Source organism: Hypomesus transpacificus, unplaced genomic scaffold (genome assembly GCF_021917145.1).
Source record: "Hypomesus transpacificus isolate Combined female unplaced genomic scaffold, fHypTra1 scaffold_105, whole genome shotgun sequence".
NCBI lineage: Eukaryota > Metazoa > Chordata > Actinopteri > Osmeriformes > Osmeridae > Hypomesus > Hypomesus transpacificus.
Genome location: NW_025813697.1, coordinates 327034 through 346969, shown reverse-complemented (window position 1 = coordinate 346969; position 19936 = coordinate 327034). Strand labels below are relative to the sequence as shown.

At 43.9% G+C, this 19936-nt stretch overlaps 1 protein-coding gene across 2 annotated transcripts in view; it reads right to left on the bottom strand.

Moving 5' to 3' along the window:
- Window positions 1–1346: 1346 nt before the first annotated feature.
- ifngr2 (interferon gamma receptor 2) overlaps window positions 1347–19936 on the bottom strand; it is a 49071-nt gene continuing 30481 nt past the window's right edge. For both annotated transcript variants that reach the window (XM_047050228.1, XM_047050229.1), the window contains 3 exons: window positions 10779–11060; window positions 4248–4405; window positions 1347–3135 (listed from right to left, as the gene is read on the bottom strand). In XM_047050228.1, coding sequence (XP_046906184.1) covers window positions 2974–3135; window positions 4248–4405; window positions 10779–11060 — 602 coding nt within the window. In that variant the 3' untranslated portion in view covers window positions 1347–2973. The remainder of the gene's footprint in view (window positions 3136–4247; window positions 4406–10778; window positions 11061–19936) is intronic.

Here is a 19936-nt window from a genome sequence, read left to right as displayed (position 1 = left end):
GCCTACATCTGTGCATGTAATAACTTACAGTATGTAATGAACTAAATGTCTAGATCAGTGATTCCCAACCTGTGGGTAATGCAGGTAGACCACCAAACCAATGAAAACTAAAACATGAAAAATGAATACATATCTCAATATTTCTTTACTGTTGGTAAATGATGAATACAATTCAGATTTTCAGGTTTTTAAATTACATTTTGCCTTTAAGTCATCATGACCGAAACGCCAATAATTGACGGTAGCCCAACTGACATTTCCATATTAACTTGAGTGGTTTAATGCCCACTTTAATATAGCAGTTTACCATTTAACTTTGTTATATTGAACTATAAGAATGGTTGTAGTTTCACAGGTTAACTCTCTTTACAATGTGTGCTTATTGTGGCACTGATGGACACTTTGTTTTCTTTGATCGCTCAAAAACAATAATAAATCTATAATTCCAGGAATCTGTGTGCGTCATCTACTTCATCATGGGCACTGTGCACAATCTAACTATTGTTCCAGGAATCTGTATGTCTCACCGACGTCTAAATCAGACAGCATCACAGACACTGTGCACTAGTATTGACTCAAGTCTGATGCAGCTAGCTAGCGCACTTATCTATGGAATGCACTAGCCGGATGTAGTTAAGGGCCTTACATTCCAAACTGATGTGTTGTTGTTTAAGTTCCAAAAAATATCTAAATGGGATATTCCGTGTCATTGATAAGGAGTGCAATAGAGATCGATGTAGAACATGAACAGAGGAAAGCTAAATATTTTATAGATATTCCCCTGAATATTTTACAATTTAATTCAAGAACATTGTGCATTATTAGACCTAACGCATAAAGAACTCAAGCATAGTAAACAATAAAAAAAATCTGGAAGGATAGGGTATTGAAATATCAATTTATTGGTTTCAAGTACGCCACTTTAGCAACTGAGCAAATGCTGAATTATGCGTAAGTTTTTGGTATATGAACATAAACTAAGACTAGTTCATTAGCTTTAGTGAAATTTACACTGGTCTAATTCAGTCATCGTCTCACATATCATGGTGACACTTTGCACAGTACTGCATAGTCATGTAATCTTGAAGCCTGTTAGATTTGAAAACCACTGGTTAAAATGGCATTTGACATATGGGCACAGATATTGAGACAAGGTGGACATTTACATAAAAAAGGCTCAAATCATCCATTTAGTATTATATTCCTTATTGCTAAATAACAAATAGGAGACATGTATCCAACACATATTTAAAGAGTTTCAAGTCATTTAGGGCTATGACTCACAAAAACTTGACCATTTAGGGTGTGACAGTTACTCGTGGCCTGTAGTATCATTATGTAACATCTTTACTCAGGAGATAGAGTTATTGAGCACTTTAGGGAGATACGCATAATAGTAAGAACTACATACTAATAATTACAATAGATATCACTAACATTAATTTATCATTACATGTCATTACATATTAAATCATTTACTGCATATAAAGATACAAAAGTGAACAGAAATTTGGATTAAAGATTAAAAAGCTATTTCTATGACAAAAATAATATTGATAGTTAGAAAACAAATTTGCATCAACTGTACCATGAAAGTTTCAATTCCACAAGTCAGCAACATGCAATACAGTTCTATATATGCAATTATGTTAAACTGTCTTACTCCATAGAAGTACATTGGTGCAACATCAATTTACATTTCCACAACACATAAGATTTCATGTGACATTTGCAGTTGAATTTACACAAAAATAGCATTGCAGAACTTCATTAGCGCTCCAGATGTGCAACACCTAACCTCTTTCCTGGCATTGTGTTTCAAAGTAAGCTAGATTGATTATAACCCTACCAAGAGAGGGATTTAGAGTTTATGTTATTTATAGGGCTGTGAAAAATAACGCGTTAACGCGTTATGATTAAATTACAGGATTAATTCGTTATTTTTGTTTAACGCATTTAACGAAATATACCCACAATTCCACCCAATCTGCAACTTCTGGATGAGAAGTTCGTGTTCCAAAAAAACTAAGGTGCAACATCCAATAAAACCAAAGTGATATGCACACTCTGCGGGAAGACGTTATCGCTCTGGATAAGAGCGTCTGCTAAATGACTGAATGCTAAATGACTGAATGTTATCGTTTCACCGAAGCAATACCAGCCTAAAGTAACCTATACCACCTCAACGCGAAGCATGGGTTGGTCGGCGAGGGGAGTTGCGCCAAACCACCTTCACTGAACAGCGTAGGGCCCTCACTAAGTCTGCCTGTGACAAGGTGACTAGCACAGTGGCCAAATGTATTCCAAAAAGCTGTAGACCGATTGGTATTGTTGAGGACGAGGGGTTCACAAAGGTTTTGCGAGTGGCAACGGGTGACTCGAGCATCAAGGTACCGCAAAATCAGGGCAGCACACTAATGACAAAAATTCGGAATATCTGTAATATGTAATTAATCATGATTAATCCACAGAAACCTTTGATTAATTTGATTAAAATGTTTAATCATTTCACAGCCCTAGTTATTTATTATCATTATTATGTTTTGTACACACACTGGTGTGTGACTGGTGAGAGATCTTTGTATTTGCACTAATGATATCACCAACATGCTAAATTTGATTCTAAATATCAAGAAATGGGTGCAATCTCCATTGCTTATATGTTGACTGGTATTCAATGTTAGACAGGAAATTCTGTCACTTAGCAACATTGCATCATGTCTCAACCAGAATTTCTGAAAAAGCTAAGACTGGTGGAGAGTGCAGCACTTCTTTAGGATAATGTAGCATAATGGCTTCGGTCCAATAAAGTATATTTTCTACATTTAGCCTAATGCATAAAACAAATCTAATCGAAAGCTATTTCAGGCAGTAATTTTCTAAGATGATTTGAAGGTTTTTTATGGGTAGCATAGGATAGGGTTAGGATTTCCGATGAGACTACTTGGTATCGGTCTGGAGTCCTCTGCCTCCTTATGCATCTTTTCCCAGATTTTCACTTGAGAGCAGGACATGTGAAGGCAGGCTTGACTCCTCTAACTCATCATCTTGAGGGGAGATGATAGAGATATGATCAAAGCAGTCCTCTCTGTGACTAACAGTCTGGGGCGGAAGGGAACATGGCCCCTTTAGGAACTAGAGAAGAAACAAATATTGTTGGATGAGGAAATGGATGGAAAAGAGACAAATGTAGTATATTACAGATGTTTTCTGGTTTCACACAAAGTTGCAGCTTTATGCCACCTCAGTTAAGTATAAAAGGTGCCAACACGGAATGTGGGGGTCATTGTTGTACTGGCAATTAGCCGACAGAGGAGGTTGTCACAGAGCTGAAACAACGTCTGTGTAAAAGGGACAGCTGGCATTGCGGGACCACACACACACACACACACACACACACACACACACACAATAAACACGACGCCGATGTCACACCTCTGAGTCCAAAACACTGCCATGTTATTTCAAAGCACAGGCGATATTGCATTATGCCAGCTTTGTTTGGTTAAGTGTATACAAGCAAAATTGGCATAATGACAGGTCATCTTTGCAGCAATATTGCAAGATCTCTGTATAAAAGGGGTTAATATAACTAATCACACAAGAAGATCCTGCCTGCCAAACTACCACGAAACTACCTCAACCCGCTGCAGGTGCAGCCAGTTGAGCTGTTACGGTTATGACTGTAACCAAATACATTTCAGAATTTCACAATTAAGACTTGTAAATCGTAAAACTCATGTAAATCACATATACACAATTATATTTAAAGTTAAGGCAAGCTGTATAGTTCATAAATATTACACATTACACCTTATTAGTCTACTAACCACCGTGGTTAGTTTGGTCCAATCATGATAGAGTGACCCAGCCTGTGGTAAAAGTTAGGCTAGTTTAATTGGCTCAAGATGGATTATAACCAGGAGACTGCAGACTACCCATTCAAATCGGCAGTGTATTAACGTGCAGAAGGGATGGCAATTGTGTCAGACAACACATATACAATTTGATGTAATATCAGGAGTTGGAGGATGCGTATGGGTCATAGACAAGTCAGTGCCTATGAGAAATATTTTCATATGGGGTTATTGTCAATATGGGATATTGTGTATGGGCAGGGGATTTTTTTTGTGTTAAATTAGGCTTAGGTTTGAAAAGGGTGAAATTGTGTTAAGGGTGTACATCGTTTAGCAAGGCAATGAACTGCATAGGGCAATGGTGTATGCAACCAAAATATTGGTACCAACCTCTTTTAAGTGCAGTGGCATCCTTACAGGGGGCTGAAGACACCGTTTCATCTTCTCATAATTCTTGACGACAACAAATGCAATTCCTACTATTACACCGGCTGATAGGAATACAAATGGTACGGAGAGACCAACAACCATGTTTCTTCCGTCTTTTTCTGCTCATAAAAAGAGGAGCATACACATACATACAGTTGTAGTTTACTGTCATCATTTTTTACCTTAAATATCTGTGTCTTAGTGTATTAGACTGGATGGATGGAAAAGGGATGGAATAATGTACAGATTTTGTTATTGGCCTAAAATGTGCCTTTTTATTCACCAAAGTTGCATTCAACTGATCACAATGTATAGTCAGAACATAAATAACGTTATTGTACTATACAATTGGAAAGTACTGTTACAATTGGAAAGACATGTTTAGAACATTTTAAACAACTTCCAGGGTGTTCTTATTCAAAAATAATCCACATGCAGCAATGACAGCTTTGCAGATCCTTGGCATTCTAGCTGTCAGTTTGTCCAGGTACTTAGGTACATTTTGCCCCCTTGCTTCCTGGTGCACTTATGTGGGTGGCTTGTTGGACACTTCTCACTCATCTTACAGTCTAGCTGACCAGCAGTCAAAATGTATCAAACTGATAAAAGTAAGCATACAGAGAACCGGAAAACTCCAACACTGAACACTGTATGCGACCGATAAATTTGTCTTCAAAGATTCCATTTAAAGGCAGGGTAGGCCATATTGTTGAGAAGCACTTTGTCATATTTGCCAAAAGTAACTTCACGCCTTGATAGCAACCGATATATCTAAAGGTTTGACGGTAATATGAAATCATTCTGACATCTTTGGGCGTGGCAATACTGTAATAAACGCGACCAATCATTAAGGAATGGGAAGAGAGTGAGTGGAGTGGGGGGGCAGAGTGCGCACAGGTATGTAAGTAGACAGACAGGTACCCCGTTCATTGGACAGGCTTTCTCTCCAAGAAAACTGTAATTTGTTATGCATGAACTTGATCTCTTCTCCTTCCAGTCACGTGGTGTCACCATATCACACAAACTCAAAGAATATGCATGGGTTCTAAGGTACGCAGATTATCACAGCAAGTGTTTTTGTATACATTTTATAAATAAACAAATAAAATGGCGAAACAAAATTTGATGGCGAGCGCCTGGTGGCCGGGCCTTTTCCCATGGGGCCCGGTCGGGCACAGCCCAAAGAGACATCGTGGGACCCTCTTCCAGTGGGCTCACCATCCGCAGGAGGGGTCATTGGGGTCGGGTGCAGTGTGAGACGGGCTGCGGCCAAAGGCAGGGGCCTTGGCGGTCCGATCCTCGGCTGCAAAAGCTAGCTTTAGGGACATGGAACGTCACCTCGCTGGCGGGAAAGGAGCCTGAGCTGGTGCGCGAGGTAGAGATTTTCAGGCTAGATATAGTCGGCCTCGCCTCGACGCACAGCATAGGCTCCGGAACCAGTCTCCTTGAGAAGGGCTGGACTCTCTTCCACTCTGGAGTTGCCCTTGGTGAGAGGCGTCGAGCTGGGGTGGGAATACTTGTTTCCCCTCGGTTCGGCGCCTGTACATTGGGATTCACCCCGGTGGACGAGAGGGTAGCCTCCCTCCGCCTTCGGGTGGGGGGACGGGTCCTCACTGTCGTTTGTGCTTATGCACCAAACGGCAGCTCAGAGTACCCACCCTTTTTGGAGTCTCTGGGAGGGGCGCTGGAAAGCGCTCCTCCTGGGGATTCCCTCATCCTCCTGGGGGACTTCAATGCTCATGTGGGCAATGACAGTGAGACCTGGAGGGGCGTGATTGGGAGGAACGGCCCCCCCGATCTGAACCCGAGTGGTGTTATGTTGTTGGACTTCTGTGCTAGACACGGCTTGTCCATAACGAACACCATGTTCAAGCATAAGGGTGTCCATATGTGCACCTGGCACCAGGACACCCGAGGTCTCAGTTCGATGATCGACTTTGTAGTCGTGTCATCGGACTTGGGGCCGCATGTCTTGGACACTCTGGTGAGGAGAGGGGCGGAGCTGTCAACTGATCACCACCTGGTGGTGAGTTGGCTTCGATGGTGGGGGAGGACGCCGGTCAGGCCTGGCAGGCCCAAACGGAATGTGAGGGTCTGCTGGGAACGGCTGGCGGAACCCTCTGTCAGAAGGAGCCTCAACTCCCACCTCCGGGAGAGCTTCGATCATGTCTCCGGGGGGGCCGGGGACATTGAGTCCGAATGGGCCATGTTCCGGGCCTCCATTGTTGAAGAGGCTGACCGGAGCTGCGGCCGCAAGGCGGTCGGTGCATGTCGCGGCGGTAACCCTCGGACCCGGTGGTGGACTCCGGAGGTGAGGGATGCCGTCAAGCTGAAGAAGGAGGCCTATCGGACTTCATTGGCTGGTAGGACTCCAGAGGCAGCTGATGTGTACCGGCAGGCCAAGCGGAACGCGGCTTTGGCGGTCGCGGAGGCAAAAACCCGGGCATGGGAGGAGTTCGGCGAGGCCATGGAGAATGACTTCCGAGCGGTTTCAAAAAGGTTCTGGACCACCATCCGGCGGCTCAGGAGGGGGAAGCAGTGCTCTGTCAACACTGTATACGGTGGGGATGGTGCGCTGCTGACCTCGACGGGGGACGTCCTGGATCGGTGGAAGGAATACTTCGAAGACCTCCTTAATTCCACCAACACGCTTTCCGACGTGGAGGCAGAGTCTGGGGACATCGGGGGGGGGCCCTTCTATCTCTGGGGCTGAGGTCGCCGAGGTGGTTGAAAAGCTCCGCGGTGGCAGGGCCCCTGGGGTGGATGAGGTCCGCCCGGAGTTCCTTAAGGCTCTGGATGTTGTAGGGCTGTCTTGGTTGACACGACTCTGCAACATCGTGTGGCAGACCGGGGTGGTGGTTCCCCTCTTTAAAAAGGGGGACCTGAGGGTGTGCTCCAACTTTAGGGGGATCACACTCCTCAGCCTCCCTGGGAAAGTCTATTCAGGGGTCCTGGAGAGGAGGGTCCGTCGGATTGTCGAACCTCGGATTCAGGAGGAGTAATGTGGTTTTCGTCCTGGCCGTGGAACAGTGGACCAGCTTTATACCCTCCGCGGATTCCTGGAGGGTACATGGGAGTTCACCCAACCAGTCTACACATGTTTTGTGGATTTGGAAAAGGCGTTCGACCGTGTCCCTCGGGGGCTCATGTGGGGGGTGCTCCGAGAGTACGGGGTACCGTATTCCCTGATCGGGGCTGTCCGGTCCCTGTACGACCGGTGGTCCGCATTGCCGGTAGTAAGTCGAACTTGTTTCCGGTGAGGGTTGGACTCCGCCAGGGCTGCCCTATGTCACCGATTCTGTTCATTACCTATATGGACAGAATTTCTAGGCGCAGCCAGGGTGTTGAGGGGGTCCGGTTTGGTGACCTCAGGATCGGGTCGCTGCTTTTTGCGGATGATGTGGTCCTGTTGGCTTCATCGGGCCGTGACCTTCAGCTCTCACTGGAGCGGTTCGCAACCGAATGTGAAGCGGCCGGGATGCGAATCAGCACCTCCAAATCTGAGGCCATGGTAATCGACCGGAAAAGGGTGGAGTGCCATCTCCGGGTCGGGGAGGAGATCCTGCACCAAGCGGAGGAGTTCAAGTATCTCGGGGTCTTGTTCACGAGTGAGGGAAGAATGGAGCGCGAGGTCGACAGGCGGATCAGTGCGGCGTCCGCAGTGATGCGGGCTCTGCATCGGTCCGTTGTGGTGAAGAAGGAGCTGAGTCGAAAGGCGAAGCTCTCTATTTACCAGTCGATCTACGTTCCTACCCTCACCTATGGTCACGAACTATGGGTAATGACCGAAAGAACAAGATCGCGAATACAAGCGGCCGAAATGAGCTTTCTCCGCAGGGTGTCCGGGCTCTCCCTTAGAGATAGGGTGAGAAGCTCGGTCATCCGGGAGGGGCTCAGAGTAGAACCGCTGCTCCTCCGCGTCGAGAGGAGCCAGCTGAGGTGGCTCGGGCATCTGATTAGGATGCCTCCTGGACGCCTCCCTGGTGAGGTGTTCCGGGCACGTCCCACTGGGAAGAGGCCCCGGGGAAGACCCAGGACACGCTGGAGGGACTATGTCTCTCGGCTCGCCTGGGAACGCCTCGGGGGCCCCCAGGAAGAGCTGGTGGAAGTGGCTAGGGGGAGGGAAGTCTGGGCCTCCCTACTTAGGTCGCTGCCCCCGCGACCCGATCCCCGGACAAGCGGCAGATGACGGACGGACAAATAAAATAGTTGAATGAATACGAGTTAGGCCTAAATAAAGTAAATGTCACTATAAGTGTATAAAAAATGGCAAAGACAATTGACTTGCTGTATCTTCAGGCTCTTAAACCGTGTGCAATAACGCTAAGCCTATTACTGTGTTAAATAAAAAGTTAAAAGATACATGGGACAAAATTAATTGTTAGGCTATCCTTTATAATAAAAAGACACGTCTACTGTGGCAACTCAAAAACAAACCCAAAGACAATGTTACGTTTCATTTAACAAAACAAATAGCTTTTCACATTTTTGACATATTTTGGGAAGTGATTTTCTTGGGCCAAATTAGCAATTTAGATGGCTACTCCAGGATAATGACTAAAGGCCGAAAATATGCTTCTGCGTCTCCGTTTACGGATAGGCGGGCGCACGGATACGGACGGATAGACTGCATTCATGGTTCTCCGTAGGCTGTGGGTGCTGAAAACAATTCACCGCCAGAAGAGTAGGTGGTGCAACGTTTTTTTGTAAGACGTTGTCGAGTGTTTATTTACCTAGGTTACCGAGAAATCAGAGCAAATTTACAAATTAGCCATTTAATCAATAAAATATCCAAATTTTCAGCAATTACACTGCCCTTTCTCGTCACATTTTAATTCAGATGCTGATTTACATGTACCGTTTAGCTGAAATATGAATTGTAAAAACGTACAGCAATGGCGGTCAAAGGATTCTGTTTGTCCTGTTTATCACGGCAACCCCGCCCCCGCCCCTGACGCAAGCAGTTCTTAATACTGACCAATCACAGCCAAGGGGGTCTCCGTAGCTCTCCGTAGCTCTCCGAAATTACGACGGATAGTTAGAAAATTGAGGAGGTGCACGTCAAGCTCTCCGAGGCTCTCCGAGGGCTGACGGAGAGCTCGTTCCACGGAGACGAGGGCGTTCCCATGTCTCAGTTTTTCGAAAAACGCAGAAGCATATATCGGCCTTTACAATAAAATAAATTGTAAGAGCAGTGTTTCCCATAGAGTAAGATTCCATTCGTGGTGGTAGGCAGGGGCGGAGCCTGACTTTGTCAACATTAGGGGCTTAGCCCAAACCTAGTATCGTTTTAATGTGAGTGTAAATAGAGATCTCAACAACCAATGCGAGTGCCTTTTGAGCATTCATTTGAGAAATAGTTTGAGCTTTATGTAATTTAAACATTACGTTGGACTCATTTTTAAATTTGATCAATGTATTTGACTATGAATATTATTACATTTAACTTGAATGTATCAGTTTTGGACACGTGTGCAGAGAATTATGATACTAAGGCACGATCCCAATGTCCCCCCTAATCCCTTTGCCCTCACAGATTTACTTTGTGATTGAGTGCAAGAGGCTGCAAGGGCTCGAAATGCTATAAATTGGAATGGTAGAGCACTTTGCTGCATTATTGGCAAATTAGTTAGGTTGTTGGATCAAATCTGATGAATGCATATTAAGAATTGATCATCAAACCTACATACAGTTCTGGCTATATTAACCATCAGTGAGCCTAGTGTTTAAACTTACATCTTCACTTTTATTTCAAACTATGTTTACGTCAGGGTTGGTTGCTCATTCTATGCATGCTTGTTTGTTTACCGCTGTTCTTTCTTATTTTTTTCTTGCTTCCGGGCTTCCCCTGGTAACCCTTGTGTTTCACGTCACACCGCTGTGAAATGTGGCAATTCCCTTGGCTAAAGTCTGCAAAAATGCGAACTAAAGGGCTCAAAATGTCTGCGATATAGCTCTTGTGCACTTGACGAAATGGGGGGACAGTGGGACAGCCCTTAACCCTCAAAGACTTGGCGACAACGGCCTCGAAGTCCGTAAATCTGTGAGGGTGGACATTGGGATTGGGGCCTAACCGTTCATAAACTCTGGATTGATTCTCCGGCCGTCTTTTCTGAGGGAAAAAGCTGTTTGTCCTGTGCATTGATTCAGAGTGTGCATGGAGAGAGGGGACTATTCACAGTCAGGTTGGTTGTAGTGAATAAGAGATGGAACGCGGGGCATCTAGCGGGGCAAGAAGGTGCTTAGAATCAATGCGCTGCGCGCAAATCTACAAAAAAAAACGTTTTTGCCATGTTAAAAAGTAAAAACTTTGATCAATTTGTGGCGGCCTATTTTTTATTGTGGCAGGCCGCCACAAATAAATCAATGTATGGTAAACACTGAATAGTGATGGTGCTGTTTACACTACATCAGTAATGTCCTGACTATACTTTGTGATCAGTTGAATACATCACCTGCCCCCCAATGTATGTCTGAATGCACGTTTCTCACCTGATGTTGGGATGACCACACACTGTGGCTGGCTTGGGTATCCATATGGCTGTAGGTATAAAGTGTACTGGACCTCCACACAATAGCGCTCCTCTACATCCAGATCCTCTATTATCAAGGATGACTGTGTGACTGTCTCCTGTGGTGCATGGCCATCTCTGCTGTAGCTGATCAAATACCCGGCATTGTCAGCATATTTGTAGAACAAGCTGTTGTTCCACATGTAGACTGTTAGGGAACCTGGACGGGGGGCTAGTGTAAACACTGGGCTGCAGGGGTTGTCTGGAGAGAATAGAGAAAGATTGACTGGGCTGGGGTTAAACACACAGGGACATCATAAACATTCAATGGTCTAATTAGATCCAGTTATACTGGCAAAACATGTAATGGTCTTCATTTATTGACCTAACACAGTCCAAGTATTGAAAAAATTAGAACAAATTGTTTGGAAATTCTAGGCTATAGACTTGATGTTATTCTGTTGATGCTTAGCCTATTAAATTTTGACAACTTTTGTAATGACAACGCAGTGGATAATATGTCCGACATAATATCATACTGTACTGGGTGTCAACCGGCCCCCACCTCTCATATGCTAAAATATGGAATTGCTGGACGGACTCTCTACTTGATGGCTCTCACAACTCATTGTGTAACTTACTGTAGCATTGCTAATCAAATGTTGATAAGTAAAGGCCGATATATGCTTCTGCGTTTTTCGAAAAACGGACACATGGGAACGCCCTTGTCTCCGTGGAACGCCCTCTACAAGCTCTCCGTCAGCCCTCGTAGAGCCTCGGAGAGCTTGACGTGCACCTCCTTAATTTTGTAACTCTCCGTCGTAGCTACGGAGAGCTACGGAGACCCCCTTGGCTGTGATTGGTCTGTACCGCTTGCGTCAGGGGTAGGGGCGGGGTTGCCGTGATAGCAGGACGAACAGAATCCTTTGACCGCCATTGCTTGTTAAGTTTTTATATTTCATATTTCAGCAAAACGGTACATGTAAATCAGAATCTGAATTAAAATGTGATGAGAAATGGGCAGTGTAGTTGTTGAAAATGTGCGTATTTTATTGATGGAACGACTAATTTGTAAATTAGTTTTTACAAATATCACTGAGATTCACTGAGCTGCCAAACTAAAACATTTTAATCAAAATAAAACATTTCAAGCTAGAAATGCTACTGTTTAAAAGTGCTTCCCTGAACTGAGACCTAACATTTCATGGCTCAAAGTCATATAGCGGGTCCCCCCTTGCTGTCGCATGCCCTTCAGATGGCCAACACCTGTGATTTGGCCTTCTTGCCCTTTGGCCTTGGCTAAACCAGCTTGCCACACTCTCCCTAGCATCAAAATTCTAGCTCAATGGGTAAGCTCCATAGGGGTGGGCAATACATTTTTACAAGGGGCCACATGAGAAACCTGAAATGTGTTGGAGGGCCGCATCAACAATAAGTTGAACCTAATTTACATTTACATTTATGCATTTAGCAGATGCTTTTATCCAAAGCGACTTCCAAGAGAAAGCTTTACAAAAGAGCATAGGTCACTGATCATAACAACGAGGTAGTCCCAAACATTGCAAGCAGCCAAAACATGAAGCATACATTGTTAAAAAACTAAACAAGTGCCAAAAGGGAAGACCCATAAGAGCATGCAGTTATACAAGTTTACAAATTAAAACAACATGAACCACAAAAAAGTGCAGGACTGTACCTGTGGAAGAACAATCAGTAGTAAAATATTTCACAGCGAGTACAAGACTTAACTTCGTTATAACTAACCTACAAGAGCAACAAGTCACTCAATAAGAGTCATTGTGATCCTGGAGGAAACTAACAACAGGTCTAGCCAAGCATTACTAAGTACCGTTGTACTCCCGGAACAAGTGCGTCTTGAGCCTTTTCTTGAAGGTGGGGAGACAGTCGGTGTCCCTGATGGAGGTGGGGAGCTGGTTCCACCATTGGGGGGCCAGGCAGGAGAAGAGCTTGTGTTGGGACCTGGCAGTCTTGAGCGGTGGGACCACCAGGCGGTTCTCTGAGGAAGACCGTAGGTGACGGGTGGGGGTGTAAGGTTGCAGGAGAGACTTGATGTAGTCGGGTGCAGTCCCGTTCACTGCTCGGAAGGTCAGTACCAGGGTCTTGAATCTGATACGGGTGTTGATGGGTAGCCAGTGGAGAGAGATGAGGAGCGGGGTAACATGGGAGCGTCTGGGTAGATTGTAGACCAGGCGGGCCGCTGCGTTCTGAATCCTCTGAAGAGGGCGGGTTGCACATGCTGGGAGACCAGCGAGCAGCGAGTTGCAGTAGTCCAACTTGGAGAGGACCATTGCTTGGACTAGCAGCTGGGTGGAGTGCTCAGACAGGTATCTCCTGATCTTCCGGATGTTGTACAGGGTGAATCGAATGTACAAGACCGGGAGACTGCGGCAATGTGGGGAAAAGCTCGTCATCCATGGTAACCCCAAGGTTCCTGGCAGAGGATGAAGGGGTCACCGTCGCAGATCCCAGGGTGATTGACAGATCATGGGAGATGGAGGGTTTAGCCGGGATGATGAGAAGTTCTGTTTTGGCGAAGTTCAGCTGGAGGTGGTGCTTGGTCATCCAGGCAGAGATGTCTGCGAGGCAGGCCTCAATCCTTGCTGAGATCCCCGGATCAGTCGGGGGGAACGACAGGTACAGCTGCGTGTCGTCAGCGTAGCAGTGGTAGGAAAAGCTATGGTAGGTGATGATTGGTCCAAGTGAGGTGGTGTACGTAATTCTGCTCACTATTCATTTTCTCCTATTGTAAAAAGCAGTATAGTATATATTTTGATTAGCTGGTACTGGTTATCAGAATAATAAGGATATTTTGTAAATATTTATGTAAAATGTTGGTGTAGGTCAAATAGGAAAATACTATAGAAGTAATGAGCAGTTAAAACAATACATTACATCAGTGTTTCATTTTCTTTGTAACTAGTTAATCTTCACAAACACTGAAAAGTTGTTTTGCAGTATGTTAAAAATTGATTAATTGCAATTGATCAACTTTATACAAAAAGCAATACTTTTTTTCAGTTAATTTTGTTCTGAGAGAAATCCAGTGGGCTTGAAGAAGTGCATCGATATCTGGCTGAATGTCTGAGGTGTATATGCGAAGGACAGCTGACATGTGATTATCAGGGTCTGCAGTTTAACTAGCAAACCATCAGCAACCCGCGACCACTGAATCAGTCAAGTTCTTATTATGTCCGCGTAATTTTTTTTCTTTTCTCCCTTAGTGCCGATTCAAATTGTAATCCTTCAACACAGCGACCTCTTCTCCACAAACTAAGAACACAGCTTTGACTTTCACCTCGGTAAACAGATACTTAGAAGTCCATGTCTTGTAAAAAAACCTCTACATTCTATATCAACCTTCCGTTTCTCATTTTCGAGGGCTAACAAAAAGTTAACTATCCTGTCGGTGAGGTTGCGCAAGCGTACATATGTAAATCGCCTGATCACTGTAGTCTTTCAGGACTACATATTTACTACCACTCAACACATTTATTTATTTGAAATGTTTTGATTTACCTCATGCGGGCCGGATTGGGACAGCCCTGGGCCAGTTGTGGCCCGCGATCTATTGATTCTCTGGTGCTCAGGTCGTAATTTCAATCACACAGCACGGAACATTGTAGGCCTACAAGAATATCTGGACCACAGACAATCAGAGGCTGAGAGGCCTCTGATTGGTTTAGACTACAATATGATCCAACCATGAGTGTGAGTTCCGTCAAAGAAGAACAAACGCTTTGTTCGTGGAGAGGCAGCGGATGCGAGGGGGTTAGGTGCACCGGTGCGACCTAGGAAAAAATGTTGTCGCACCCGTACAAATTTTGGTCACATATGCGACCAAATTGGTCGCACTCTAGAGCCCTATTTAACAATTTACTTTAATAGCCAGTGCATTAATTTAGGTTGATAATCCCCCCAAAAATAAACGCAGTATCCAATTCAATGCAGTCAAATCAAACAAGTTTAACCGAAAACACAAACCGATGCATGTCAGCACGCTCTTCTGAGCTTGCGAAATAGCCAATGCAGCACGCACACAGAATTACAGAAGTTAGAATTGAGGTAGGCTTAGAAAACATTCTCTAAATGATAGGCCTACCAATTATCTTATTTCTACTAAAACATAAAAACAATATTACATATAGCAAAAAAAATTGTAGCTTGCATTAACTATAGATGTCCCTGCCAGAGCTGATATCAAACTTGCGTCCCTGAACTGTTATATGGTGGGTTAAGCAAGGGGATTTTCAATAGCCAAATAGTGCATTGTGGACAACACGCTTGGAAGAAGGGATATGAATAGGGGCCTGTGCCCCAGTACAGTTTTATGTCTAACAACGCTACTGACTAAACAGTTAATGCTGTTAGACAACTATCGACTTTCACTCTGATAGAACTAAAACAAATACTTTAAGAAACATATATAGTTCATAATATTTTCCTAAAATACTGGGACATTATAGACTATGTAAGCACGCCACGGATTAAAATGCTTGGTAGTCAAAGCTAGGTAGACCCAGAGCCATATAAAAAGAGAGTTGGGACACTTCCATAGACTTCCATTGTAATCGAAGAAGGCGGAAGTAAAGCGTGTCATTTGCGACCTATAGTCCCAAACATTCAACCCCATTCATGTTCAATGTTCCGAAGCAAGTTAGCTGGTAAATAGATCAAATTACTGCATTATTTTAAAACTATTTTCAAAACTTGTAAGGGCGTAATACATTTACATTTAGTCATTTAGCAGACGCTCTTATCCAGAGCGACTTACAGTATGTACAGAGACATTCCCCGAGGCAAGTAGGGTGAAGTGCCTTGCCCAAAGACACAACGACATTTGACACGGCCAGGAATCGATCCGGCAACCTTCTGATTACTAGCCCGATTCCCTAACCGCTCAGCCACCATAGTTTGTGAAAGACTGTCAAAGAAAATTCTAGCTGGACTGTGTAGATTTGAATAGTCGATGATGGCGGTTTCAATACAATTTATTTAGACTATACAATTACATATGGTTAAACAAAGCTTTGCTGATCCGTCATTAACGAAGGAGGTGCCATCCACACAGATCGTTCGTAAGAGTGATAGAGAACTATCACACATGCACTGCCTTATATAAACTTTAGATCAAATGGCATTCTATAAGGTCAATCAATCAATGTAGCAAACTCTGTGATTGGCTAACTCAACTTAGAGACAGTTTGAAACAATACATCTCCACACCAAGTGTCCCAAAGTTCTTTGATGTGGCATTTCTCTGCAGGGCAGTTGATAATAAAGCCACAGGGGTTGGCCAGCCAAATGGTCAACTGTCCTTGGTGTGGTCATCTTCAAACAATGCTTTTAATTAACACAAACAATGAAACAGGACACAGTCCTTCTCTAGCCAAAGTTCAGAGCAACTACGTCAATAGACTGACTAGGGGACAGAAGTCCATATAAGATGCTTCACCCATCCCCCAGGGAAAGCTGCCCACAGATCCATCAGCACCTCACATTCCTTTGAACTCAACTTAATTATCTATCCTTCCTGTCTCTTACCAATGAACATAGAAGCTTATAGATTTCATACACATACATCTATGCATATGACCAAAACTTCTACCACAAAGACCCAGAGAAACACAACTATCTAACGAGGCAAAATCCCTGACAATTTTTGAATCCCTGCCGAACGCATTTTTTAGGTTTCGAATAGAGGACATGTCCGGTTAAAAGAGGACGTCTGGTCGGACAATTTTTATATAGCCAGCTTTACCTAAAGTTTATTGTAATATATAGCTTGTTAGATTCTAAATGCAGTTAGAACTAGACTGTAGGTCTAGTATCTAACGTAAGCAACGCTTTTACTGTAGCTAGCTAGAGCGTGTGTATCATAAGTTTGTTGGTTTATTGTCTGTCAAATTAGTTCTAGTTATCTGATTAGGGCTAGCAACAATGAATTGCAGATGGGGTCCCCTATCATCCAGCTAGCTGTTAACGCTAGGCAGGAATTTCAGGTCCACTCACTAAAAACGAACTTGACCCTCTCAGTCTGGACATATTGTATAATGAAATGTTTTATTGAATGCAATTGGTTGCCTTGTATATTTTGTTCTATTTACCAAACTCCTTTCTTGTCTTAAATTGAGCTGGTGTGAGCTACAGTATATGGTAGCTAGCATTGCCATTTCTAGCTCTGCTTTACAATCTTGCTGCCTAGCAGGGCTAGACTGGGTCCAAAAATCGGCCCTGGCATTTTTGGACCAGGCGGCCCACACCCACTGTGATTGGTCAGAGTCCTCTTTAAATATGCATGCATTATATGATGTTTCCTAGTGTTCCGCCTTCATGTGATAGTTTTTGATCCTTCAAGAGGGGTTTCAAGACTTATCTGTTGATCTTACACTTCAATAATTAATTAATTCTTAGAATTATGATTTGTATATTTATGGTATTTTATTTTTTATTATTGATAGGCCTATTTAATGTTGTATTGTCATTATTGTTATTAGGGTTCCTCCGGTAGGAGGAAACCTATTGTTTTGTTAGTATTCTTATTCTTATTATTAGGGTTCTTCCGGTAGGAGGAAACCTATTGTTTTTGTTAGTATTCTTATTATTATATTTCTCCGCTAAATGGCCCAATAGCTCAAAAAGTCCCGGACCCGATTTTTTCCAATTTGGCCCAATGATTCAACAGGTCACTCATTACTTCCAGACGGCTAGTGGGCCATGTGCGCCCATAGGTGGCGCTATAAAACACGCCCAAAGTCTACGTGATTTCCCCAGCGCCCCATTACTCCAAAATGCCTGAAAATTGGTATACATGCCTTATTTCTCATGGGGAACAAAAAAGCCTCAAGGACCCATAAGGTCCGCCATGATAGATTTTGCTGTACAGTCCAAATTTGGTACAACCTTCAAAACCCTTCTACTCATAAACCATAAACCCAATCGATTTGAAATTAGTTACAGATGTGTAGAATACATGTCTTTACCTAGGGTGACATCGAATAAGAAATGCAATACAAAATGTCTGAAAGAAGTGTATTTATGTAAATGTACAAATTGCCTCAATAATTGTTTAGTTAATAAATCAAATATAATTTTGACTGATTGTTTTTCAAACCTAATAGGGTTCAAGACGACATCAATCTCTAGTACCTCTAGAAACAATTTCACCTTGGTATGTCAATATATGATTGAATTCCATTGAATTGCTCCACAGTGGGTGCGCTCCAAATTCTCACAGACTCATCCTGCCCCTTGACACTAGGGTGACCACCTGTCCCACTTTGCGTTGTGTCGCACAGCATTTTCACCCCTTGTTCTGCACGTCGCATATTGAAAATGCTGTGCTATACAGCGCAAAGAGGAACAGGTAGTCAACCTACTGACACATGCGCGAGCTTGGCGAGACGCACACACATCCTTTATGGAAATGGTGTGCTGACCTAGCCCCACCCTCACCCTCATTTCGCTTCCAATCTCAGCTCGCCGTTACGAATATAAATTATTTTTAGGCGGCCATTGTTGTTTTCAACTGGAATCACCTGAAAGCCGTGTTGGAGGCAGCCACGTTCGGTAAGTCCTATTTTTACACATTTTAAGCTAGAATTAATGATTGGGTTCGTGAAAGTACACTACTCTTGAATGATGGTGAAGGTTTGAGCACTTTGAGACCTTTAGATCGTGAGTTTGAAGTGACGGAAAACCGAACTCGAAAAGTAGCTAGCTTTTTCCCTCTGTGTAATTACTGAATCATGTAGCATCTCGGCAAATTCATCAAAAAGGTAGAAGAGGGCAGCTTTTAGGAGAACAAGCAATTCCCCACAGACCTGTCGGCTTAGAATTTTGATTTGGGTCGAGAAAGTCTGTGTAATAAGCCTATGCGCCAGGGAGACCGCATAGGCGGCAGCCATGTTTTGGTCGCGTCATGTTCATAAGTTCACCATTTCACAGTTCGGTCGACACCAAAAATGTGTTTGTTACCAAACCTCGAGGAGGGCAGCCTTTAGGAAATGTAGGAATTGTGCTTGTAGCCAGATGCTCCGATTATTTTTGTGATTTTTGGAAAACTTGCAAGTGGAGTGAGTGTGCGTGCCGAGGGTACATTGTTTTGACTTAGCCTCAATAACAGACTCGGCTCGCTCACTCACTGGCAGTGTGTAAACGATATCGGAATTCACTCAATTCTAGTCCTAAAACGTCAGGGAGGGCTGCTTTTTGTAAACAAGAGTCTACTGAAGATAGCCAGTATATAGGATCTTTCAAAACAAGCCTATTTCATTTGTCATTTTCCTGAGAAAGCGACCTACGTTAGCCAGGCTAGTTTCACTCGGTCAGCCTATTTAAAGGTGTCTGACAGTCAGAATCACAGTTTAGAGGCAAGGTCGAGCTGGGTTTGGTCAGATGTGTATATTGACCAGTTTAGAGCTAAATACTCTTGCCAAATGTTTTGAGTGACTTTGCATTGCCGGGTCTCCATCAGTTCAACACATTTGGATTCAAGTTCAAGTAATGCCACTGCATTCCACCGTAAAAACTGTAGTTTATGTCAAGTGTAGATGTAAAAAGCTTCAATTTTCACAACTGACATGGATCCTTTCTTCACTTTTACAGGTCTGGAGGGTCATGCAGAGGCCTGCTCAACAGAGGATGCTAAGAGAAAAACTGATCCCTTGCTGGACTACCCCCCTCTAGCTGGACAGAATCAGAATCAGGACAGCTTCCCTGACCCCAGGACAGCTTCATCCAGCTGGCCTGCCCTGACTGCCTGCCCTGACTTGCCCCTGCCTGCAGGCCCTGCTTGCCCCTGCCTGCAGGGCCTGCTTGCCCCTGCCTGCAGGCCCTGCTTGCCCCTCCAGAGACAGAAAGTCACCCCACAGACACAGTAGCTCTGCGGGCTGCTTTTTTGAGGATATTGATGAAAAAGGACAAACCAGCATTTTTTACTTTGATGAAAGTCTAAATGTTTAAGCCTTTCCATGTCCCTGCATGCCAAGCTGCTGACTTTTAGTGTCTTAAGTAATGAAACCAGTTCAAGTTATAGACTTTTGACCTGAATCCAATGATTAGTCATCTGAATAAAAACCACTCAAGAGAAGTACTGCTTCTTGGATGATTTGTGCTCCA